The sequence below is a fragment of the Salminus brasiliensis genome, chromosome 7, assembly GCF_030463535.1.
Source record: "Salminus brasiliensis chromosome 7, fSalBra1.hap2, whole genome shotgun sequence".
In the NCBI taxonomy this organism is placed as follows: domain Eukaryota; kingdom Metazoa; phylum Chordata; class Actinopteri; order Characiformes; family Bryconidae; genus Salminus; species Salminus brasiliensis.
In genome coordinates, this window is record NC_132884.1 from 15,915,634 (window position 1) to 15,943,048 (window position 27,415).

At 43.0% G+C, this 27,415-nt stretch overlaps 1 protein-coding gene across 3 annotated transcripts in view; it reads left to right on the forward strand.

Annotated features, from left to right (window-relative positions):
- Positions 1-3,488: 3,488 nt before the first annotated feature.
- LOC140560030 (protocadherin-9) overlaps positions 3,489-27,415 on the forward strand; it is a 413,070-nt gene continuing 389,143 nt past the window's right edge. For 2 of the 3 annotated variants that reach the window (XM_072684021.1, XM_072684023.1), the window contains exons 1-2: positions 3,490-3,949; positions 4,620-7,778. In XM_072684021.1, the coding sequence (XP_072540122.1) occupies positions 4,743-7,778 (3,036 nt within the window). In that variant the 5' untranslated portion in view covers positions 3,490-3,949; positions 4,620-4,742. Of the gene's footprint in view, positions 3,950-4,619; positions 7,779-27,415 lie in introns of all 3 variants that reach the window. The other variant, XM_072684022.1, reaches the window with a different exon arrangement.

The window sequence follows — 27,415 nt, forward strand, 5'->3', positions numbered from 1 at the left end:
ACTAGTCAAATATCCCACTTACAGTAATAATGAAATTTTAATTTAGTTTAAAAAATTAGCAGCTACATGTTCATTACACATAGGTAGGCTATAGGCTAAGCTACATAGTAGCTTACCTAAAGTGCCTCTGAGGAGTTCTTTGGGTAATTCTCTGGATTTGATGTATCTCTGCCAAAGAACGAAACCCGAAAACCATGGCAACCTGGGGTTATTTTTTGGCTCGTTTTACAGAAGGTAACCCTAACCCTAATCCTAATCCCAAAATCATAACTGACGCGGCAGCATGCTGTCCATAAAAATGATTGACTAATGACTGAAAATCACAAAGAAATTCTGGTAACAACTCGATTACCCCGCCCCCCCATGTAAAGCCAATCCCGTCCGAATAGGGCTTTTGAACTAGAACCTGGAAACTTCTAATGGGCATAGCGGTGGCTACAGAATGACTTCAGTAGTCTATTGGGAAATGTATTAGTGAAGTGACCTGATCTTTGTGGAGTCTTGAGCAGCGCATCTCTAAATATTGTTATTATCAGGATGGAACTTCCCAGCATTCCTTGCGGTTTTGTTTGTTTTGAAAATGTGAAATGTCTGAATGTCCTGTTTTTATTCTACCCATGAAGGTGTTTTGTGTTGCCTGAGTTCGTCCTGTAGTGTGATATTAAACAGACATGGACTACTGCCAGCTTAAAGAGTGCACGTAACAGCTATAATGTTGTGTACGGTATGCTTGGCATAGAGGTTAACGCTGTACCCACAGATCTACAGTGAACTGCTGTGTTACTTCATTCTAGTATTAGTATAGAAATGCTATTGTACAGTAAAAGTCCTTCTGTAAATAAATGTCCTCTATATAACTGTATGGATCAGTATCAGTAATGTGAATGTCATTTTTTTACAGTGTAAAGTGTGTGGTGCTGATCCGAGTGTATCAGGCCTAGCGGTGTTGTTGGAGTTTTCACACACATCAATGTCACCGCTGGGAGTCAGAAACTAGCACTGTGGTCAGAAGCTAGAAGATGACTAACACAAACTGACCTATCCATGATCTGCCCACAAATGTGTTCTGTCATAACTACTGGAGCGACACTGACTCTAGCGATGCCGAAACAGCTGAAGCGAGTGAACCTTCTGCTTTACTTATCAATCAGATGTGTACAGATTACACAACGATAAACCCCACATGATCTATTCTAACAGTGTGACCGTCCATTCAAGATGTGACCCCAACCCCCTCTACACTGAGTCGTGTGCTACAGTTCCTCATTAGGATGACAGCTTGTTTAACCTCACAACAGTAGCTGCGAAAAATTCACATTTATGGGCAAGACATGGGCAGATCAGCTGCGCATCAGCAGATGGGCTGCATTCTCGAACTGTATGCCAGCAAGGAGCAGCAGCGAGGAGTGGAGTTTCTAATAAAGTGGCCAGTGACTGTGTGACTGTGCGGTTGGCTATGTATGGCAATACATCAGCAGTGCATTAAATAAAACTGATAGAATCAGTGGGGGAAAAGTGACGCCACCCAGCAGGGTCTCATAGGTAATCTCCATGGCAATGTGACAGCGCTGCCCTTGGGCATTTTTTTGCCAGTGAAATGGGCCGTTCGGATCAAAGGGGCGTTTCCACTCTCCTCCGGTCCAGAATTCACTATAAACTGTAATATATTACACTCCTGCATTATTGAATATCTGTGACCCACCCGGCCCTGCCCAAAATAAGCTTTAACCCCTTCGGTGGCGTTATAGAGGCATCCATAATCTCACGTTTATTTTAGGTATTTATTTGTTTGTTTTTTATTATTAATCAGATTCAAATGTAGAAACAAATAAAGTCATATTATTACTTCTTTCTGTCCACCATCACTTTGCTGAACTTCACACTACACCATAAACTGCCCATAAACTGCCCACTAAACATTACTGCCCATATACTGCATACACTGGACTTGTTTATTCCTAGCATTCCCTCATACTCCACATTCTGTACACTGAATACACCTTGTATAATAGCAATAGACTATATACATATATATATATATATATATGACTGGATATATGTATATATCCAGTACTGCAGTGAAAAGCCTAAACACTGTCACTTCCACTGGCCATACTGGTAAATACTGAAGCTGACTGGGAAACTGTCTGCTTTCTTTTAATGAACTGCTGAATTAAAGATCAGGTGTGTTTGCAGTGGCACTGCTGACCAGGACTCCAGAACGTCCCCACCACAGCTGCAGATGAACACTTGACCATTAAAAAGAGGAAAGGAAAGGGCAGCTTCGGATAAAAGGCATCATGATTGCTCGCAGGCGGGCGGATTTCTCCTCGTCGTGTCTCGGTTCAGTTCTCTCTTTTTTTCGTCCTGCAGGTGGCGCTGTTTACCGCAACACAGCCCAGATTCTCCAGGCTCCTGCTTCAGCTCCTCACCCTCCTCTCCTCACTCACCTGCACTTTTTTTTCTTTTTTTTTATTCAGTGTTTTATTTTGTTTGTTTGTTTTTTCATTGTTTCTATCTTCTATCTTACTAGTTATTTTGGCTAAATAGACTTTATATTCTATTCTATTTATAGTGTAATACTTCTTTATTCCTATTATTGTATGTCTGAACTCCAACTGTGGTGTATACTGAACTTTTCTTTATTATTATTATTATTATTATTATTATCATACATATTATTAATATTATTAATATTATTAAGTGGTACTGGTCTTAGTAGAGGTGTTGTTCCTTCCAACTTAAAAATGTTTGAACAAACAGCTTGAGCATATGAGAACAAAGCTCTTGAACCTATATGAACACACACACACACACACACACACACACACACCGTTTGTTTTAAGGCCCTTCATTTTATTAGAGCGACTGAACTGAGTGTGTTGTCTGACCTTATTAATGTGTGTGTGTGTGTGTGTGTGTGTGTGTGTTTAGGTGTGTGTGTTTATTGCCATCACGGAATGGCAGCTTTACAGAGCCATAGACTAAAGACCCCCCCCCTCTCTCTCTCTCCTTCTTCCCCCCTTTCTGTCTTTCTGTCTCCCTCTCTAATATTTTTGTATTTTTAGACAAATACATAAATATTTAATTTAATATAACAAACCCACACACAGCCTCATATCACAGAAGTACACACACACACACACACACATGTTTTGTATATCATGTCGGGGAATTTGGGGCTGATTTCGCACCCTCTGCCCTTTCCTCATTGCCCCCCGGTCTCGCGCTGCAGGGGCACTTCGGATCTGCAGCATCTCTCTCTCTCTCTCTCTCTCTCTCTCTCTCTCTCTCTCTCTCTCCCTCTCTCCCTCTCTCTCTCTCCCTCTCTCTCCCTCTCTCTCTCGGTCTCCAGCGCTGATTCTGTCCAATCGCGCTGCGGCCCTGCCCTTCACGAGGAGGCCGGCCAATGCGTGGCGCGCGGGGGCGTGGCCTTGTCCGTCTCAGCCCCGCCCTCCTCGGGCATACTCCGAGTTGGAGCGGAGACGCAGCCATGAGGAGTCGCGCGCAGCTGGGAACGGGACCTAAACCAGAGCTCCACTGTCCCCTCATGGGATAACTGATGCGTGAGTGTGTGTGTGTGTGGACGTGTTACGTGTGTGTGTGTGTGTGTGCTGTGTGTGTATGCGCGTGTGCTGGAGGACACACCGTGTGTGCGCGCGCGTGTGGAGGTGAGGAGCTGCGTCCTCTTACCTGGTCACCTGCTTGCTCCACGTTTCTGACGCTCGCGCCCTGACAGTGTTTCAGACTGTATTTGTTGCTTCTCGGTCAGAAACTGTTGGATTTCTCTCTCCCTCTCTTGTTTTCTATTATTATTATTATTATTATAATTTTTGAATTTTTGTGGGACACCTGCTGGGAAAACAGAAGAAGGATAATGCTCGTGAACGCGCTTTCCCTCCGTGGATCTGCGCTCCAAACGCACCGAGATTAGAAGCCACAAGAAACGGTAAGGAAAACGCACTGCTGGAACTGTCTGAACCCACAAACTCAGCACTCAGCAGCACTTGCATCACAGTGCAAGGCTATGCAAACCTTAACGTGTCTCTTCTGGCATTGCACACCACTTCCATTGCCGCGCAATGCTGGGCAAACGTTTAACGTGTGAATATTTATCCCGCGCGCCGACGTTAACGTGTTGCCTTTATTTGCAACGCACAGCCTTGCCACTTGCACCAGCCGAGGTCCGTGTGTCTTTAAACTTGTGCAGACAGACGGGCACGGGCGTTTAGAGAGATGCGCTGCACGAGTCGTTATCCACATTATTATGGGGAAGGTGCTGAAAGACGATGCTAAGAGAGCAGCCGCATTATCTCACAGTCCTTGGGTGGAAAGGACGGATATTTACGAGGCAACACGATCACGCGCTGGATGTCATGTGAATAAATAGCAGTTTTCCGTATTAAAGCCATTCCTGCTTTGCATAGTCTGTCTGAAAGTCTGAACTAATCATAAGGAGCCCACATGCTATAATTCTTAAGATGCTCTGCAGTTTTAGGGTGAATGCTAAATCAGCTTGTTGTCATGATGCCTTGATGTATTTTTAACCTGACTCATATGGCTTGCCTGTGACAGAATTATTTGATGAAGACCTGTATTGTAATATTGTTTATTCGTAGGGTTGCGCTTGGCTGCTCCTTATCTGTGAATGCACGGGTCCATGAATCCTTGGCTGTGACCACGTTGCATGGGGATAACTGTTTTGAAATAAAAGCAGAGGGGACCACGATTGAACTGCTGTCATGGATTTAAAGGATTTCTACTTATTGGCAACCTTAGTCGCTTGCCTGTGGCTAGATCCCGCCATAGCCCAAGAGCTAATTTACCCTATCCGGGAGGAGCTGCAAGAGAATGTTCTTATTGGAAACATACCAAAGGACTTGAACATCTCCCATATGAACGCTGCCACCGGGGCCAGCAACAATCTGGTTTACCGGCTGGTGTCGAAAGCAGGGGACAACCCACTGCTGAGAGTGATGAGCAACACAGGAGAGATTTTTACCACCTCCAACCGAATCGATCGGGAAAAGCTCTGCCCCGGACCCTCGTACGAGGACAGCGAGTGTTCGTTCGAGATCGAAGTGGTCATACTGCCCAACGACTACTTCCGACTGATCAAAATCAAGATCGTTGTGAAGGACACCAACGACAATGCCCCGATGTTCCCCTCGCCGGTCATCAACATTTCCATTCCTGAAAATACGCTCATCAACAGCCGCTTCGCAATCCCCTCTGCCACCGATCCGGACATGGGACCCAACAGCGTTCACAAGTACGAGCTGGTCAACGGCCAAAGTGCTTTTGGCTTGGACATCGTGGAGACGCCAGAAGGGGAGAAGTGGCCTCAGCTCATCGTCCAGCAGAATCTCGACAGGGAGCAGAAGGACACGTATGTGATGAAGATCAAAGTGGAGGACGGCGGCAACCCTCAGAAATCCAGTACAGCCATTCTTCAGGTCACGGTGACGGACGTCAACGACAACAGACCCGTTTTCAAAGAGAGCCAGATAGAAGTGCACATTCCTGAAAGTTCCCCCGTTGGAACTTCTGTTGTGCAGCTGCAGGCTTCTGATGCCGACGTTGGCTCCAATGCAGAAATCAAATACATGTTTGGCACCCAAGTCTCTCCAGCCACAAGGAGGCTCTTTGCGTTGAATGCCACCACTGGCCTTATAACAGTGCAAAGGCCACTAGATAGGGAGGAGACCGCTATTCATAAACTGTCAGTTTTAGCGAGCGATGGAAGCTCCAGTCCAGCACGAGCCACCGTAACAATCAATGTGACTGATGTGAATGATAATGCTCCAAACATCGATCTGAGATACATTATCAGTCCTACCAACGGTACGGTCATGCTGTCCGAAAAAGACCCCATTAACACCAAGATTGCCCTTATCACCGTCTCTGATAAGGACACTGATGTCAATGGGAAGGTGATTTGCTTCATTGAAAAGGATGTGCCCTTTCACCTTAAAGCGGTCTATGACAACCAGTATTTGTTAGAGACCTCGGCTTTGCTTGATTACGAGGGCACCAAAGAGTACATCTTCAAAATCGTGGCTTCTGACTCTGGAAAGCCTAGTTTGAACCAGACAGCGCTGGTTAGGGTGAGGCTGGAGGACGAGAACGACAACCCGCCAATTTTTACCCAGCCTGTTATCGAACTAGCGGTCATGGAGAATAACCAGCGAGACCTGTATCTCACGACCATCACTGCCACGGATGAAGACAGTGGACGGAATGCTGAAATTGTCTACCAGCTCGGTCCTAATGCCTCTTTCTTTGACCTTGACCGCAAAACAGGGGTGCTTACAGCATCCCGAGTGTTTGACAGAGAGGACCAGGAGCGTTTCTTATTCACTGTCACAGCAAGGGACAACGGCACTCGTGCTCTGCAAAGCCAGGCAGCAGTTATCGTCACTATTTTGGACGAGAACGACAACAGCCCTAAGTTCACGCACAACCACTTCCAGTTCTTTGTGTCGGAGAACCTGCCCAAGTACAGCACCGTCGGAGTGATTACCGTCACCGATGCAGACGCAGGCGAAAATGCTGTGGTGTCCCTCTCCATACTCAACGACAATGAAAACTTCATCCTCGACCCCTACACTGGAGTCATAAAGTCCAACGTGTCCTTTGACAGAGAGCAGCAAAGCTCCTACACATTCGACGTCAGGGCTGTGGACAATGGTCACCCGCCATGTTCCTCAGCCGCCAAAGTGACCATCAACGTCATAGATGTGAATGACAACCCTCCCATCGTCATCTACCCTCCGTCTAACACTTCCTTCAAGCTGGTACCATTATCTGCAATTCCAGGCTCAGTCGTCGCCGAAGTGTTTGCAGTGGATGGAGATACGGGAATGAATGCGGAACTGAAGTACACCATAGTCAATGGCAACAACAGAGGACTTTTCAGGATTGATCCCGTGACTGGAAATATTACCTTAGAGGAAAAGCCCACAGAAGCAGACTCTGGCCTCCATCGGCTGGTGGTCAACATCAGCGACCTAGGCTATCCAAAGTCGCTGCACACCCTGGTTCTTGTTTTCCTCTATGTGAACAACACAGTTGGAAATTCGTCCCACATCTACAACCTCATCCGGCAGACGATGGAGACGCCGCTGGACAGAAACATCGGTGACAGCAGTGAGACCTACCACAATGTTGACAACCTGAAAACCATCATCGCCATCGTGACAGGTGCGATGGTGGTCATTGTGGTCATCTTCATCACCGTCCTGGTGCGCTGCCGCCACGCCTCACAGTTCAAGGCCGCCCAAAGGAAGAAGCAAGGTGCAGAGTGGATGTCGCCCAACCAGGAGAACAAGCAGAACAAGAAGAAGAAGCGCAAGAAAAGGAAGTCGCCCAAAAGCTCCCTGCTGAACTTTGTCACGATCGAGGAGAACAAACCCGACGATCCGGCCCACGAGCCCATTAACGGCACCATTAGCATCCCTGCCGAACTGGAAGAACCTGGGATCGGACGCTTTGACTGGAATACTACGCCAACCACCACCTTCAAGCCCAGCAGTCCCGACTTGGCAAGGCACTACAAGTCCGCCTCGCCCCAGTCCGCTTTCCACCTCAAGGCCGACACTCCTGTGTCCGTGAAAAAGCATCACGTCATTCAGGAGCTGCCGCTGGACAACACTTTCGTCGGAGGTTGCGACACGCTCTCCAAGCGCTCCTCCACCAGCTCAGACCACTTCAGTGCCTCAGAGTGCAGTTCCCAAGGAGGCTTCAAGACAAAGGGGGGGACCTTACACACCAGACAGGTAAAAGAACACTTTTACTGGTCTATAAGTACTGCATATAACTGTCCTGTCCAGTACTGAAGTGCCAGTCTTAGTTGCTTAGTTGCTCTGATTTATGCATCTGATTCAAAAATTAATAAATAAATAAATAAATAAAAATAGGACAGAAGCAAATTAGAAACTTCCACCCACCCCATATATTTACATCATGTACTTTTATACCAAAAAAAAGGAAGCAAACTCTAAGCAATGGTTGGACTTGAAAAGACCCAGGCAAGTTTCACTCTGTCATCAGCTTACCTCATGCATTTGTGTTTATTTTTCTATTTATTTATTTTATTTGATATAAATATAATGGATAATTAACTGGTAACTAAGTTGGTGAGAGTCAAAATGCAACCTAACTTTTTGAAGAGAGGCCAGACGTTGAATGATTTTATTTTCTTTTTTTATTATTATTAATTTATTTCTTTTTATTTACTGCTCAGTTATTATGGTGCAAACTCTCAGTGCTGTGAGAAATTTGTGAAAGAAACATTTTTTTCTCGCCTGTCTACTCGATCCCATCACCAGTTCAGCACTTCGGAAACGGGGGAAAAAAAATAAGAAAAGCTCCATAGATACACAAAGAGGAACAAGCAAAATACTGATCTGTTATAATCAAAGTAAACAGAACTTGTTTGAGTAATCAGTATGCTTTTGTTTCTGTGTGTGTGTGTGTGTGTGTGTGTGTGTGTATGTGAGTACATCTCAGTAGGTGTGTGCCTCTGCGTTTCCTTTGAAATCTCCTAAGCTCAAACCTTTCTTCTTATTCGCTCTCACTAGCACTGCTTTAGCACTGACCCCTTAATTAATCTTGTAATGGAACCGGGGAGAGAGAAACTGTGCACACACAAAGCTCTCTCCCTCTCTCTGTCTCCCCCTCTCTCTCTCTCTCTCTTTCTTTCCTTCTGTGTGTCTCTCTCTCTCCCTCTCTCTCTGTCTGTTTCAGGGGAAAGTCTGTAGAAGAATACGCTCGCGAAGTAACCTAGGCCATTAAGGTAGAACCGTATCCAGTCCAAAGCGGATTAGCCATTAATAAGTCTCAAATATCAATCTAATCCATTCCTTCAAAGCCTCATTAAAATGGGACGCTTGTTATGAACCAAACAGAAAAACCTCTTGTTGTGGTACGAGGGTAGAAGGTTCAGAGAAAGAGAGAGAGAGAAAGAGAGAGAGTGAAGAAAAGGGGTGGGGGGGAAAGAGGAGGGAGGGAATGTTACCTTTAGGTGGCACTGTTGTTCTGTAAGGCTTAGGCTGGCTCTAGGCCAACATGCTAGTGGGTATGTGAGTGTGTGTGTGTGTGTGTGTGTAATACCAAGGGAGATGGAGGAGAGTGTCTCTCTCTCTCTCTCTCTCTCTCTCTCTCTCTCTCTCTCTTGCTCGCTGTATCCCTATCTCTCCCGGTCTCTGAGTCTGTGTCTGTATGTGTGTGTGTGTGTATGTGTGTGTGTGTGCGAGTTAGCGCCTCCCTCGGCTTGCATTCTCATGGCTAACGATGGGCTGAATGCACAGCAGATTGATAATGGCAGTCACAGATGAAAATGATAAGGCTTGACCGTTTGAGAGCAGCCGAAGGTACACACAGACACACACACACACACACACACGTAAGCACAGCAGTTCCAAATGATGCACGCTCCAGGGTCAGCGCATTGAGGATTGTGTGTAATTTTCTTAAGCGTGAAAAAGGCACAAACAAAAGCCCGCAGCTCTGCTAATGGAGTCGCGTGGCCGGATGCCGAGGACTGAGCGGAGAGCACGGTTCAGCCCATGCTCAGTGTGAGAGCATGTGCGCGTGTGTGTCCGTGCGTACGTGGGCTGCAGGGATCAGCCAAATGTCTCCGGGCAGACCTCATGAGACGCGGCACCTGCATGTGGAACCTCATATTCTTCCCCTCCGGCTATGATAACGCGGAGAGGTAGCTGCTCCGTGTGTGGACGTTTACAAATGAAAGCAGCTGCTGTCATCATTACCGCTGTTTGAAGATCAGCAGACCAAGCTGACCGGTCATTCGCAGTGTCGATTGTGAGAAGAACACTGTTCGCTTCAAAACAAAAGCATCCTCGAGTGTCTGCGTGATCCATGCAGTCAGTCTGACAGAATTAGCAACACAGGAAGCGCTACAGGACGTTTCGGGCCCAGTGTAACTCCGGCACTTTGATGGGTGGCTGAAATCAACTCTTAGAAGATTGATTGTAGAAATAACTGTCGGTTGGACCCCTGATATCTTTGCCGCATGCCTGAACTCTTAGGATGCTTAGCATGGTACACTGTAATGGAGCTAGTGTAATTTCTGTGAAATTTAGCAGGTAAACAAAGGCCTTACAGCAACATCATGAAGTTGACTGCAGCACATTTGGTTATTACACTAATTGGCAACAGTAACTGCTAGTGTTTGTCAGATGTTGCGTTGTTCTACAGAGTAAACGTTATCCAGCCTAGCTAGCTGGCTAGTTTTGCTAGATAGTTTCTGGGAAATAAGCAACATCATTCACTTCGCTTCACTTAGGCTCAGATTGACGAGGTGTAAAGCTGCTTATTGATGGAACGGCACTGCTGTTTGATTACCGATATTAAAGCCTTGCTGCTCCAATGAGCCAAAACTGCCCTGTTGAACTGATTTTGCCGCTTCAGACTAGATTTGATACCGGATTGGATCAGATTCCACCTTTTTTTCCCTCTCATATCTACCAGTTTCTGCTGATACTATTCAGATATCCATACCCATTGATCCCAATATGCCATATCTACTGCTTACCGACCTTCCTAGACCTTCCTTGCCTTCTCTAGTCCCTGTTGCAGACATGATCATATTTGAACCCTTTGTGACATCATCACTTGCTCCGTTATCTGCGTGTTGATTGGCTGTTTGGCGTAAAGTGTTTTTCACTTCAAAGTTGCAGCTGAGGTGGTTGCGTCTGGCTGTGTGCCAAACAAGTTTCCAGCGAACTACAGGAGGCTTTCAAGTAGCAGCTAAAGCCCTCTTGGATACGCATCCTGTGTTATTTTCTTTTTTTTTCAAGAGCGTGTTGTGAGGAGATGGAAAAGGCCCATGTGGTGTGACAGCGGCTGGAGAGAGTTTGCGACCTCCGTCTGTCGCGCTGTGGCCTAGCGTCCGAGTCTCTGCATGCATTTCGTGCTTTTGGGTATGACTCAGTGGTCCAGAACAATGGCAGCCACTGTAAAGCTTCAGACAGACGGAATAAAGCACAGTGTGAGCTGCTCTACTCACCAGGTCCAGTAGGGTCGCAACCTTGGCACTAGCTTCCTCTGGCCCTCTCTTTCTTCCTTTCCTTTATTCCCACTTCCTCTTCCCCCTCTCATCTTCTCTCTCTCTCTTTCTTTCTCAGAGGCTAAATCCAAAGCCACTTATTAACATACTACAGGCCTACGTATTTTACTAATTAGGGAAGAACGGAAATTGGCCAAGATAAGACCTCGCCAATTTTTGCTCCAAACAAGCAACCGGCACTTGTTTTTAGTTGGATTTTGGCAGATCGGTGTTGATAAGCACTTATGTCTTATGTGGATTTTGGATTTGACGTTATTTGAGCTGTCAAACAGAAACCAGGACATTTTGGAACGCTTCCGTCGGTCCGTTTATCATGAAATTGTGTTTTTGTTGAGACTAAGGGAAAGTGCTGAGTGTGTGTTTTAGCGTGTTCGTTTAGCCCACACAGTGAGAGCTTCAGCTAGTATAAATCTGCCCCAGAAAATGACCATCAGCCAGTTTAGTTGTAAAGAAATCAGAATAAAAAGCCATAAACAGTCGTGATCAGTGCAGCTCTAATACTAATAAAAGCACTTTCAGCAGTGGGACTGAGCAGTTTTGGAAGCAGCCAGATTCAGATTTAGTTTCAAATGGCTTTATTGGCATGAACTGCGGCTGATAACTGCTGCCAAATCATTCAGGGGGATGCTTAAAGAAAACACTCATAAAAATACCTTCATTTTAGTGTCTGTGTTATCTCTCTCTCTCTCTCTCTCTCTCTCTCTCTCTCTCTCTCTCTCTTCCTCTCTTCCTTTACCTCCCTCTCCACCTCTCTACCTCTTTCTCACTGTCCCTCACTTACTTTACCTCTGTCTCTCTCTTTCTCTCTCTCTCTGTCTCTCTCTCTCTCTGTCTCTCTCTCTGTCTCTCTCTCTCTCTCTCTATCGCTCACTCTCCCCCTTATCTCACTTTTTCTCCCTTCCTTTAACTCCCATTCTCTCTCCCCCTCTTCCTTTACCTCTCTTTTTCACTGTCTCTTACTTCCTTTACCTCTCTCTCTCCCTTCATTTACCTCTCTCTCTCTCTCTCTCTCTCTTCCTTTACCTCCCTCTCTCTACCTCTCCATGTCTCTTTCTCACTGTCCCTCACTTACTTTACCTTTGTGTCTCTCTTTCCCTTCCTTTAATTCTCTCTCTCTCTCTCTCTCTCTCTCTCTCTCTCTCTCTCTCTCTCTTACGTCTTACGTCCTTAACCTGTCTCTCTCCCTCCCTTTAATGTTTTCCCTCTCTTTCTTTCTCTCTCCCCTCCTCCTTTACCTCCCTTGCTCTCTGTCTTCCTCTTTCTTTACCTCCCCTCTTCTCTCTCGCTCTCTCCCCCCCTTCTTTACCTTCCTTTCTCCCTTCCTCTCCCTTCCTTTACCTCTCTCTCTCTCTCTCCCTCCCTCCCTCTCTCTGTATCACTACCCCTCTCTTTAGCGCTGAGTGTGTGTGTGTAAGAGAGAGATAGTCACTGCAGCCGGAGGTGTTTCAGAGGAAGCTCGTTATTGCGCCAAAACACTCCTGTGACGGCTACAGGCCAATTAACTGTGCCCTGATCCGCCCTCACTGTACTGCAGCTCTGACGCTACCGCTACCGCTAAAGCTCTGCCCCAGTTTCAGCGCAGAACGGGGTGAGAAACTGCACCCCCGGTGTCGGAGCATTATGATGTGTCATCATTCGCCCGTCACGGCCTGATTTCAGTTACGCTTCAGACACACACACACACACACACATACACAAATCTCATATTTGATGACTGGTGTGCTTTATGTTGTGATGCTTTCAGTAGGACGAGACACACACATATATAAACACACACACAGGTTTAAACAGACCACACAGTGTGATATTTTACACACACACACACACACTTGAAAACACAGTAAGCTCCTTAGCACAAAATATATTTGACAACTTTTGAGTGAGAAGGAGCACACAGACACACACACACACACACACACACAAGCTCTTTAAAGCAACACACTTGGTGACTACTGTGTGTGTGTGGTGATGTTTTAGTTGGAAGCGACATTAGCACACACACACACACACACACACAGAAAGCTCTTTATCAGAATAAATGTGATGACTGGTGTTTAATAATTTTAATAGAAAAGGACACACACACACACACAAAGCTCGTTATCACATTTGGTGACTGCTGTGTAATATTTCAGGGGAAATGCACACACACACACACACATGACTTTTTAATAGATGTTCTTAACGTAGACACTCTCAGGAAGTGTATGAAACATTTAGGTTCTTATTGATTAAACTGTACATGCAGAGAGCCGAGGGGAAACTTGAGCGTTTCTGATTAATAAACTGAAGGAGGAAATTGAATTTGGAAGCGAGTGTTCATTGCTGACTGCAAACAGAAATTATACAGTCATTTATAAGACTGCTCGGAGGTCCCGCGTTTCATTTCGGAGAGGTTATTTTTTACTAACCCTGGATTTGAGCTGAAGTACTTGAAGACAGCAATTTTTTCCCTCTCTTTTTTTTTTTTTTTGCCTCCTTTATTCTGTGTGTGCAAGCGATAGCTTTAAAGTCTTTGCTATTTATCACCTCCAGCTTTTCATTTCTTGAGTGTCTCTCACCTCAGCAGTCCAAACAAAAAAAAAAGCTTCAGCCTCAGTATGACCCGACTACAAACTCTTACATTTTTTTAGGCAACGTTGAAAAGAATCTAATCAGATTTCTTCCCGAATGAATCGTACGCAAGCTCTAAATCCGCTGAACTGGTGAAAGCACTTGACCCCTATGAGGGGTCTTAGCATGCTGTAGATTTATATGAACTTAAATTTCTGCTTGTAAATAGAACATACAGCAAAGTGACAGCAATAGTCCGCAGTTCTAGCCAGAGGTGTCAGAAAGCATCAGGCTGCAAAATCTGCAAAACACCTGCGAAATCTCCTCAACATGATTTATGGCATGTGTGAATTTAGGCCAATCAGTGCCATGATCTCATTACAAAGCTGTGTGTGATCGGTGTAAAGAGATTAACCAAAACAGCCTGCTGTAGGTCAGTATTTCGCTGGCATTGCTCTGTGTGTACGCCCATGTAAACTGGCAGTCAAGCAGAATGGCAGAAACGCATATTGTCGTTCATGCGAAATGTCAAACAAATTTTACAGAAGGGAGAAACCGAGTCATTTTGGAGTCATTTCTTCTGGTCCATTCATCATGAAATTTGGGCACAGCATAAAAAGAACAACTGACAGATTCACTTGACGTCAAAAAGTGAGAATGTAAAAGTGGAGGTACAAGATTTTTGCAGCGACAGCAATAATATATGCACCGATATTTGTGGCTTTTATATTTCAGTAAGTTTAGTTTACTCAAATTATCATTCAAACTGTACAAAGCTGAGCTCTGAGTGGCTCAGCCATCTAATGCAGTGCACGTATGGGTTGGGGGGGGTCGCGAGTTCGAATCCCGAACCATGCTCGAGTCGGAGGGAGCACAAATTGGCCGTGCTCTCTCCAGGTGGGCAGAGGGCGCTCTCATTATTATCCCCTCATCATTATTAAGCAATGCTGGCCAGCACTGATGTCTATTAGCTGGTGTAGCATGTTGGCTGCCTTGTAATGGCGCATCGGTAAATAAAAAATCCCTCCGTTCCAGGCCCTCATCAAAACAACACACAGTCCATGTCTATGAAATTCATGTCCTGGCGTTACTGAAAACAACCACATGTGAACAACTGCACTGCTCAACTGCCTGTATGCATTAAGAAGTTCCTCCAAATCAGCCAGCAAAGCTGACTCCTTTCCACTCTGACACAAGAGGTGGTCTGTGCAAGTGAGACACAATGGAAGTGTTTTGCCCTCAGCCTGACCCAAACTGCAGCACCGTACCTTTCTGCGTTTAAGAGTTAAGAGGCTAATGTAAAGGGGAAAAATGCACCATATGTGCGCCAGACAGAGGCTGCTGTCAAGGGCAATGAGTAAATAGCACCAGGGGGATTTGGATAGAGCAGCTACTGTAGAATGTGTGTGTGTGTGTGTGTGTGTGTCTTTGTGAACCTGTATTACTGCATTTGTAAGGAATCCTGTTTTGCTAATGTGCTCGCAGTTTACTTGTGTTTCCTTTATTGACGGAAAGCTTTTTCTCAAAAGGGAAACCTGGAAGAAAGCTCAGAATTTACAGTAAAAACTTTGTCAAAATTTGTCAAGTGAAGTGATATACACACTGTAATTTCTGTGTGTTTGTGTGTATGTAGTGGTATTGCTGTGCGGCTGAGGGCCAAAAGGAAAGGATCAAGGTCCTTACAAGGCTTTATTTATACATTATAGGCTTAAAAGGTCAGCCTAGGACCTCACAAGTGAGCTAATACATACTGTGTGTGTGAGTGTGTTCATGTTTTGTTATCCTTCACCAGTAAGTCCTCACAAGTACAGTACCACTGGTGTGAGTGGAAGAGCTCACAAGTGACTAAACTGCCTCTATGTGTGTGATCTTGTATCACTGCCCTTGTAAGTCTTCACAAGTACAGCATTGGGTCATTTAGGGAAAGTATCACTGGAGTCAAAGGGAGACCTCAGAAGTGAAGTAATATACAATGTGTGTGTGTGTGTGAGTGTGTGTGCGTGGCCATTTCTCCTGTGACGCAGTGGCCTAATGAATGACCGCCCTAACGCCCGTCCCGTGTGGTGTGATGCGGTGTGTAATAGAGTCTCGGCTGTGATTGCGGCGAGCCTCGGGGACCGGCGCGTTCTCCGCAGGTTCATTTGGACTTTAATGAGGGATTAGCATGGACAGGGCTAAAGCGTCAGGCTAAAGTTTGAGCAGATTAATGGAGTGTGACATTATTGCACCTGAGGGGGAGACTGTTACGATATCCGGCACATTGAGCTGATGTAGGGGAAAGGGAAAAAGAGAGAGGGACAAAATAGAGAAATAGAGAGAGAGAGAGAGAGAAAGAGAGATGTCCTGGGTCTACAGTGTTTCTGTCTGTTTCTCCCAGTAGTCACACCAGCAGGCCTTTTCCCTTTTGCAGCAGTCACTTTATCTAACGTCCCATTAGCGCTTCTACTGAGCTTTGACGATGCAAGAGTGGAGACAGAGTAGCTGGGTAGATCACAGTAGCAAGACTATCCTTCCTAGCTTATAACAACGTCCTGAAAACGCATGGCATAGCAAGCACACAGCAACATAATCGCTTAGCTTGATTGTCTATTTGTAGCCAAGTGTTTACTTACCTTGCTATGTGTCTCAGACTGGGCTTGTATGTAGTCTAGTGTGAGGTAGTGGGTCTAAGACTAGCCGGGTAGAGTACAGTAGCAAGACTAGCCTTCCTAGCATGTTACAATGTCACGAATACACATAGCATAGCTAGCAACATTATCGCTTAGCAACCAGCTGGTGTTATCGCTGGTGTTTTACTTATATACTAGCTAGGCTAACGCAAGTTGTACTACGAATATCACGCATAGCATCTTCCGTATCACTTCAGAAATCACAAAAAAGGATGTTTTTAATATGTGAACTTCATCATGTCGTTATTGTCAGTGAAAGGTTTTGGCGTGGTGGTGTACATACTCTCAAAACAGACGACACGTGGCCGATTCAGCACATTTCTGGCTGACACAAACTGTGCTACACCAGATAACACACAGAGTTGCTTTATCACACTCACAGGTTTTGAGAGAGTACCTCCAAATGTATCAGATTAAAATGCTAATGCTAACATCCTGAGGTATATACACAGATGGTTGGAGAAAAATGACACCCATGCTTTTAAGAATGAGTAAAGTAAGCATTTGTCATGAAATATGAACAAGGATGTTAGAATTAGACGGTTATTGCTCAGCTAAATCACTGCCATCGGACAGATGTTTGGATTTTTATTGTACACCAGAAGGGCTACTGTGCCACAATATCTGCATTTTGTTTATTGTACTATAATATTTTGCATTTGTAGCCCTACAGATGTAGACTTTGCCTTTCTCTATAATGCTAATCACTCACTTTCATGATATATTAACCCTGGTGTCAGAACTAAGAAATTTGTACACACATTTCGACATCGACCTACAACCAACATCCTATATTAGTGAGTTCCTTGTTGTTTTTGTTAGTTTTGCCTTTCTTAAGACCTTTCCCCTGAAATAAAATCATCAATTTGAGGCATAGTATCCAGGACATCTTTAGACATATGATGTTATTATCAATAAGAAACGTATTAGGTCTTTCCGTGCCCTCTGTGCTGTGTGGAAGGTCAGTCTTGCTGTGTTTCCAAAGCAAAAACCCTCTTGTTTAGGCCCCAACAACATGACATTTCCACGAGTTTCTCACAAGTTTCTCACAAGTTTCCTGGCGGAAGCGACCTGGCTAGACTCTCAAACGCAACTTTGATTCCACCAATTTTTGGACAAGCTGCAGAGCCAGAAACCTCTTGTTCCTCCCAGCATCACTCAAACTTTGAAGGGTGCTGCAACAGGAAAGGTGAGGCGTGAGCTGCTGGGGGCTCTTTCAGATGGTGTTATTGATGGACAATGGAGCGATCTGAGCCTTTCGGACCGCGGCGTTGCCTTGGGCTGTCTGTGGTAAAGCCTGCGTGAAGCTCCAGAAGTATAGAAGCATAAACACCAGGAATATGGCGCCCCACTTGGGCGAGAGCAGACAGGAGCTTTTGTAGCTGGCTGGAGCTTTTCTTCTTTTATTCATTTGTAGTGAGCTACAGAAGATGTGTGTGGCTGAGCTCCAAAACTCTGCAGACCTGCACTCAGATACTTTGGTGTTGTTGAGCAAACCTGTGAGGCAGAGACGCAGGACGGGAGGCTGCTGCAGCACCCCAATGTGCACTGCTTAAATACACGGATCAGCCAAAACATTAAAACCTATTGTGTATGTGTGCCTAGTGACCTCTGAAGGTGTCCTGTTGGATCTGGCACCGACAATAAGTGAGGCAGGATCCATTAAGAGAATTAAGTTGCATTTGTGGACTTGTTAGTCTAGCACATCCCACAGATGCTCGATCCGATGTAGATCTGGGGAATTCTTTAGATCTGGAGGCCATATTTTGGGTGGGCACTAACCACTGCACACCAGGAACACACCCCACAAGACCTGCTGTTTTGGAGATGCTCTGACCCAGTGGACCAGACATCACAATCTGGCCCTTGTCAAAGTGGCTCTTGCCCAGTTGTCCTGCTTCCTGCCCTTTGACAGGTGCCACTGTAATGAGATAATTGTTCTAATTGTTATTCACTTCACCTGTCAGTGGTTTTAATGTTGTGGCTGATCACCGCTGAAAGAAACCTGGCAGAAAAGACACTGAGATGACAGTTTATTATGTTGTACTTAGACATTGTACCTGTGCTCATTGGCACATGATGTAGGTAGCATCTGTTGCTTAGTAACACTGTGCCTAATATTTTCATAGCAGCGGCACACACACACACACACGTCAGGGTGACCGCCGGGCTGAGATTTTGCCTCCACTTGCCTCCACCTAATATCTGGGCAGTGCTGGTGCTATGGTGGTCCTTTCCCAACAGCGTTAAAGAGTTTAGAAACAAACTGGCACTTCTGTGTGTATCATTTTCAGCATACACACATTACATACACACCATTATGGTTGCTGTGCTCTTAGCTAGCTTAGACGTAGTCACATCGGCGGCGTCTCGCTTCGTTATCAAGATCCTCAAATTATACAAGTTGCTCGGTTAGTTGGGGAAAACCAGCTTCAGCTGTCGCATGACGTCACCGTATACGTCAAGTAGGCCCTGCCAACAGTTTCAGCACCCCAGCATCAAACGCCTCCCACGTCTCCGCTCGGAGGCCGAGACCCCAGGCTCTTTGGAGCACGGACCATTTGCAAATTACCAGGAACTATAAAGGTGGTTTATTTTCAGAGGCTGGCGTCGTTGACTTTTTGTGTCATTCCCACTTTCATCTCACAGCCATTCTCACATCAAACGCATGGCAGTGTTGAGCACACAGGGATGCGCTTTGGGTGTGTGTGTGTGTGTTTGTGTGTGTGTGCATGTAAGACACTTTTGTCACACTCATCCAAACATTAATGCAGTGTTGGACAGTTTTTTCTTTTGGTGCTGCATAGCAGAGGGTTTCTGTTCAGCTGTGGCTGTATGGACTATTATCATATAGAGTCTTGGAGAGACTGTGTGTGAGGTTTTGGGTTTGTTTTTAATACATTGTTGGGACAGAAATGTCCTGACTATGTAGGAAATCAAGCACAATGTTACTGACTGAGTAAAGCGCTTTTTAAAAAAGCATGTGTCTTGATTTAATTTGTTTTATTGAAAAAGCAAAAAGCATTTAACCTGAGGTTAAGACTAGGTTTAGGTTTACAGGTAGGCTTACATCATTCATTTGACATATAGGTACTTACTGTACGTGTATATATAATACATTTAAGACTAATTATAATTACTTATCAATTTCCAGTAATATATTACATATTGTTGCTGTCACAAAAAAGTGGTTGTGATGAGTGGACCAATAGAAATATTCCAAAATGCCTTGGAATAAAATTAAGAAGGAAAGTCCAGATTCTTTCCTTCTCCTGTAAAGTTGCCATTGTAAAGATTTTTTTTTTTTTTTTTTTCATGACAATGACATTTGGTACTCACATGTATACAAGGGTGTGTTCACACTTGGCACATTCAGCTTATACAATACTGACCTGGTTTTGATGGCTCTGATATGGATTTTTAATATCTTCGCATGCTCTAAATTGGTCATTCTTAAATGGATAGCTTTTTATAATGTTCCTCAGGCACTCCTCTGTACACCCACATTATAACCTGGCACATCCAGAGTTCAACTGGCATTAAATTCTATCGCACCCGCTCTGTCAGATCCTTGTGGCTCAAGTTCAGGTTCAAGCAAATAAGCCTGTCTGTTCTTCGTATGGCGCTTTCCGCAAGATTTTGACAATTTGACCTTCAATTCCTGATGAAAACTGTTGTGCCCGAAGATAAATGCTGCCGCACTTGCACTCGCAACATCCTCTAAATTGCTAGGATGCAAATTACTAGTGTCTTTCGTCTGTCCATTTAGTGTAAGTGTGATGTAGTGCTGAAGTTCCCGACTATAAAGCTATGCTCTGCTCATTCTCTGCTGTCTTGCCGTTTAGACAGGGATTTTGTGTGTGTGTGTGTCTGTGTTTGTGTGTGTGTGTGAAATAGGCTTACCCATCTCAATGCAGGCCAGTACCTAGTGTACTGCATGAAATATTCATTGAATAAGCTTTGATGATTAGCTTGATTGCATACTTTGTTTTATTATAAACAAATGGCACAAGCACACTGATTTGCGTTGACTGTCTTTGGGAAGCCATGGTAAAACTGTAGTAACACACAGCGTTGAGTGGCATAATTGCTGGAGAATATCACATATAAAACATATACTTCTCCAAGACATACACAAAACCAGACCAGCTCAGCAAGGCAGTACGGCCAGAGTACAGTATAGTTGCTACAATAGGGTACAGTAGGCTTTGCGCAACGCCATAGAGGGACCACTTTTGATCCCCTTAAAGAACCTTGTAAAATCTTTAATTAATGTAAAGGTTCAGAATCGGTTCTGTATGGAACCAAAAGTGGTTCTTTTATGGCATTTCTCAAAGCCTATTGCAGTGGTCTTTATGGTTCAAAGAACCCTTTGTAGCACCTTTATTTATTACATATTTAATATTATCTGAAAATCCTCAAATATGCAATATGCACGTCATAAGCAGTTCAAGCAGGTGTGACTTTTTTTCCTGTAAGGTCATATGTATGACCCCACATCCTGTGTGTGTGAGTGTGTGTGTGTGTTTGTGTGTTATTTTTGTTTTTCTCCTGCCTATCATGTCTGGATGGCAGCCCATTTATCGAAGTAGCCAGAAAACTCAGCTCTATCCATCTTAATGTCATTTCACAAAGCAGAGTGATTGATAAGCGAAGGTTGAGGCGCGAGCTGTGTGAACCTTTCAGACAGGCTGCATGCAGAAACGCCAGAAAAAAAAGATACAAATAGATGTGTTTTGTCCTGCAGTTTTCGCTCAGCTCACACCAACACATTTCCACGCTTTTTTACTCCAGCATTTCCAGCGTTTCTCCTTGGTGTTCCACACACTACTCAGCAAATACTTATTCCACTTATTCACACTTACTTTAACCCCTTAACCTCCACCGAGCCGCCGCTGGGTCAGTCCTGTCATTCCTCACTCCAGGTTTTTAATAATAACTATTACTATTGGATGTTGTTCTCCATGTAGTTGCTGAACAGTAGGGCTGCATGATATCATCGTAGCTGATTGGCTTGATCGGCCTTCGCAATACTGATAGCACAAAGGACTCCACCTTTCCTGAACATGCAGTGTTTCTGTGACAGTTTGAATGAATATTGCATGATCTAGCAAACAAAGAAGGCACACGGTTGATTCAGCGATGTTTTCAAAGGGCCCACATCAAATAATAATGCCCGCTATCCTCAAATAAAAGTTTTTTTGCTTGGAAAGTAAACGTTTTTAGGCCAGCATATGGCCAATCTAATATTTTGTCGATGATATTATACTGACAGCACATAACAGTGCGGTCGAAATAGTGCATTTACTCCATATCGTGCAGCCCTATTGAATAGTAAGCCTTAGGATGCAAAGAAGCTTAAGAGGTTCTCAAACCCTGCATGACAAAAACACATACATAACAAAAGCATAATTCACTCCCTACAGACTGCATTAATGAAGGGAAATGAGGGAAAGCATGACCGAGACCCTCTTTCAAAAACAACTCAATCAAGTAGATATGGTGGAAGAAAATGTTTCTTGACTGGTCGCTGGTTGTATAGTCGATTTGAGAATGAAGAATGGTGACACTGTACTGTTTCAATAAATGCACTCCCTCCTTCTTCACCCTCCTCTTCCTCTCACATTGCATCATTCAAACCCTTTGAATTCTGGAGTTATTGCCATTTGTCTATACATTTAGACAAATTTACATTTAGACATTAGATTTACATATAATTACGGAATTTCTTAAAGCCAAAAATGAGCTACGGAACGACAAAATCAGCATTTTTCACTGAAGCACAAAAGGTTATTGTTTATAAGTAAGAAATCCATCCGTATAATCCATATAAAAGTACAGCATTTATTTATGCTTGGCCATAACTGAGACTTCTAAGGGTTAACTTTATTCACAGTATGAACTTCGGCCCAATGTTGTGTGTGCTAACACCTATATTTTGTTGTTCTGTGTGTTTTCTTTGGGACAAAAACTCCAAAAATTGCACCCCCCCCCCACACCTACTTCCCTTTCAGTGTGTGCTATGTATTAGCGTTAGTTGCTTTAAGCTAAAGTCATTCCCCACCACTCACCCTCATTCAACTTAATAGAGGTTATTATAGCCGTGCCATAAACGTAATGCAAAGCCGCACTTGACATGAAAAATGTGAACGACTGCCTCCATCCTTCATCCCTGACCACAACTGAATGACTACTGCATCTCCTCATGTAATTTATAATGTACTTTAAAGATGTTGTATGTAAATTGAGCTCCTGGTAATCTTGCTTAATGTGCTGTGATATTCTGTAATGGACTGTTATGTTTTTATTTTGTTTTATTTTTGTATATTTTTTTTTATGGATTTCCCTCCAGTTGATATACTGTAATCCCCCACCTGCAATCTGTACCAACCTCCATGCACAAGTAATCTATTATTATTATTATTATTATTATTGCATTTTTTAAAACTTGTTTTCTGCTGAGCACTGTTTGAATGGTGATATTTCATCTTTTTAATTTCATAATAAATGTTGAAAAGCGATTTTTCTTTTTCCTTTTGGAGTTTTTGCTTCCACTGCTGTTGGTCTGTCACTGCTGTTTTGGAGAAAGAAAACAACAACAAAAAAAACAGATGGTTCTGACCATGTTTTCGCGACAGGGAAAGAGTGCAATTAAATTTAAATCTTAAAAGAGTCTTACGGCTGTTACACACCAAAGGTGACACGAATGGATGATGCAAAAACGTGAAATATTTGTATGATTTTCTTGCGCCAGGTTAACAGAACGTGAGACACTGATAATTGTTCCATTAACTTAATATTAGAAGGTCAATTAGCGTGGCGATGGCAGCCTCGTTGCGATAGTAGAAGTTTTACATAGCTGATCCATCACCTTGGTTGTTGTCATGTTAATGGCAAGTTAAAGTGGCCAAAAGTCTGTAATATATATATATATATATATATATATATATATATATATATATATATGTACTATATTTACAGTTCATATTTGGTGTAAGTTATGTGCATGTTCTGATTAATTTGGTTGAATTCAGTTATGAATACATCACACTTGGTGTGTAATGGCCTTAAATCCTAGCAGGCTGGGGAAATTGTGTTTTTGGAGCATTTCTTCGTCTGAATTCTTTGATTGAGAGACTTGCAATTTGTTTTCTGTTAAACTAGACATATTAGACTAAATACCTCCAGGTTTACTATGTTGCATTAATATAGACCACAAATGTAAAACACACATTTTGTGTTACTGCATATTGCTGTATCTTTGTGTTTTGACATAATATGAATCTGGCAGTTGCTATATACAAAGTGTACAAATATAATCATGAATCGACCAATAGAAATGCTATAACATGGCTGGGAATTAAATCTTTTTACACTAACTCCCATTTAAAGTTAAGAAAGTTTTTTACTTCTCCTGTAAAGTCGCCATTTTGAAGATATTAAGTTTTTGTCCAACAGCAATGATTTGTGTATGTGATATTTAGTATAGTGTATGTACAGTTGAAATCCATCATTGTGTGATGTGGTCAAACATATTTTATCTTTAAAAACCTAATTTCCTACATTTTCCTGAGACAAATAATTGTTCTCTCTCACTCAAAGAACTGAAGTTGTGAAGCTCTGGAGACTCCTTCAAATGTTTTATTTTTTTTATTGGGTTATTGGTGGTTTTGTGGGCTTAAAATTCTCAGGCTGTATATATATATATATATATATATATATATATATATATATATATATATATATATATATATATTCTGCAGTGTAATCTGGGACAGTAAACACAATTGTAGATTTAGCTTTATAAGGAGATACCCAACCTTTTTTTAATTATATTTGCAAATGGTTTTTGGGTTCTAAACCTTGGGTCTATCAGCATGTCCACACTCATTTCTAAAAAGTTATGTGTTAATCGGATATTCTCTCCTTCATGAACAACATCTGTTTTCATGCATTAATAAAAATGACTCAACTAGAAAGTGCCACCATCTGTTTGGGGATACCTACTAGTTTTTCAGAAAGCATCATCCTATGTATAAACATTAGGGCCATTACTAAAACTACTACATTACTAGAACTCTGTAAACTCAAAGAGGTATATGCATCAGTTCCTTACTCTTATAAATACAGAAGTACACTTCAGTTTCATAGTAATCACTGAATAATAAATGCTAATAAGTGAATAGTAAGTAGCCCTGCAGTTTAAATGGGTTAAACTCATCACAATAACCTTCTCTTATCAGATTTCACTGTTACACAGACTTTCTACAATTCTGAGTGTTTCCAGCTGTTTCTCAGAGATGCCTCCTGCAGGACGTCCCACAGGTTTGTGGAGCTGATTGCATGCCTCGACATTTACATTTACATTTACAATTGCATCTAAAGTTGCAGATTCATAGCTGAAGAATTGAATGGATTTAATCGTCAGGCCAGTCTATTACAAAAATATGCCTATTAATAAAAATAATAATAATAATAATAATAATGATAATAATGATAAAGATTGATAACTCAGGTGTTAGATCACTTTGGCCATTTCTCTGCAGACAGAACTCAAATATCAATAACTAGCATTTCCGTACTAATGGGAATAGTGCTCTGAATGTGTGTGAACACCCTGAGAAACGATCACGGTGCATACAACAATAAAGGCAGCACTGAGCTTCTCTAATACAGTGTTGGAAAACACAGCTGCATACATAAAGTGATGTGATGTATCAGAGAAAAGGCTGACGTATCCCACATACACAAACACGTGTGGTGCTGTAGATTTCTGATTGTAGAATAATGAAGACAACACACACTGTATTTAGTTCACTGCAGAGTATAAGGTTTCACTAATTGGCTGCCAAGGAAACAAACAGTTCATACACACTGTCTCTAAAGGGTGAAACTGAACACTGAACAGCAGATTGCAAATATTATGTGTTTTGGGGGGGCAAAAAAAGGAGTTTTTTTTATTTTAGTAGTCAGTTATCACTGGCAATAATAACTATGTTAATGATGTCTCACTCGTAGCTCACTGTAATAAGCAGAACAGTGAGGAAAGCTTTATGTGAGAATTGGCCATTGTTGCTTCTGGGCTCTCCCTGCAGTTGGGAAGTGTATCTCTGGATGAGCTGAGAAATGCAGACATAGTGGAGTGATATTACAGTATTTTAGACGAATTTACTTTTCATTAAGTCACAATATAGAAGGGTTGAAGCTAAATACATTATACAGGAGGTCATTTTATCATATAATTAACGTTAAAATCATTATAACCAACATTATTATGCCTTGATTTTAATGCTAACTGGTGGCTTATTAGTTTCATTCAGTGTTAGCAACATTAGCTTTCTTATGACGGAACTATTCCTTTATTATCATTGCAGATATCTGCCAGTTAAAAACTCACTTACAGCAGTGAGATGCATTTTCCTCAATTTGTTAAAATAAGATAAACACTGTTTTTGTGATGTCAGAGAGCATTTCTGCAAAAATCTGCATATTGACATATTTTACAGTATCTGCCTATTCAGCCTACAGTAGTGTAGCCCATTCATGCTGTAGTTGAATGCAGTGTTTCAGCCCTGACTGCTTTTTGAATGGGAAATAACACAAGCCCCGCCCCCCGATCAGAATCAGACAACCCGTTTACACATCACATTACTCTTAAAGGTTCAATAACAAATATGTTACCCTGGAAAATGAAATGAATGATGACTGTTTTCAGTACATAAAACAAAAGTGCAATACAAGAAAAGAAAATGTAGGATGTAGGCCCACTCAGGCTGCTCAGGCTGTTTTTATTCCGATGCCACGCACAGCAGTCTTTTGCGCAGCATCTTAGGTTTTTACGCAATATGGGCAAAAGCGGCTTGAGAACTCTTTGATTGTGCCACGCTGATTTGCTCCTGAAGCGATGCAGACGCTCTAACAGGTGCTACAGTGTGAGCGTGTATGTAGAAAGCCATTTGATTGTAATGATAGAGTGTGTTTGGTGGGCTGCAGGCGGTCCGCTCTGCTATCCAGCCTTTTCTGATTGTCTGAGGCGCCGCTTGTGGAGTGTGTGCGAGTGTGTGTGTGTCATTTAATCTCCCTTTCTGGTTGGGATTGAGAGTGGTCGTGTTAGAGGCCATTCAGCTGTAAATGCTGACACAGTCAGAGTTTTAGACAGCACCAGGCAAAAGTCTGACGAAGCCTGCAGGCCAAACGATGCCAATTTCTTTAAGCTTATCCAGTTACTCTTCTTTTTCTGTTAACCCTTAGGACCTTCAGTCAGTGCCAGCGATTCATTATTTCTCACGCGTAGTTCATTGAAACAAGCAGAGAAATTCCGTGCAAAGGCCAAATTCTGTACTTTCGTTCTGCAGCTCATTTGTGTTTGTAGAAATAGAGATATGTGATTCTGATTTGAATTCAGTGGCTCGTTTTATTGCTTTTATACCAAAACAAAGCACTGAAACTGGTTGGAACTGCTGTTCCAATGTAATTACATTGGAATTAAAGCAGCATTAGGAGAGAATTGGTCATTTTTGCTCCTGGGCTCCCCCTGCAGTTGAGAAGTGTAATTCCTTCATTAAGCACCCCTAAAAAAGCCCACGCTTTGCACATGCATTTCTGGACAAGCTGAAACAGGAAAACAGAAGCAGCATCTGAAATCAAAGAAGCATATGGACTGACGCAGCAGAGTGATATTACTGTACTGTATACTAATATGACTTGCAAGCGTTGTCCTGCCCACTTTACCAGAGTTAAATAGTGCGGTTATCAGTGTGCTGAGCCCTGAGGGGCAGTGTTGGAGATGCTGCTCTCCTTATTACAAGATAGTGGAGTATCACACTGATTTTGAAGCTGTTATTTTAGGGTGAAAATGCTACGTAATGATGCTTTAATGTTGGTTAAATATTGGACATAAATCTGAAAGACTGTGATCCCCAGCTTTTTGTTTTTGTTTGTCATTTTCAGAGTGATTTATTTGAACTCAGGGGTTTAGACTTCACCTTTCCTTCACCTTTATATTGTGTGAGCTTTTTATGGTGAATGGACCAATAAGAATTGACTTCAAATATGTAATTCTGGGCCTTTCTAGTATTAACTGCAGTGTGACATCATTCAG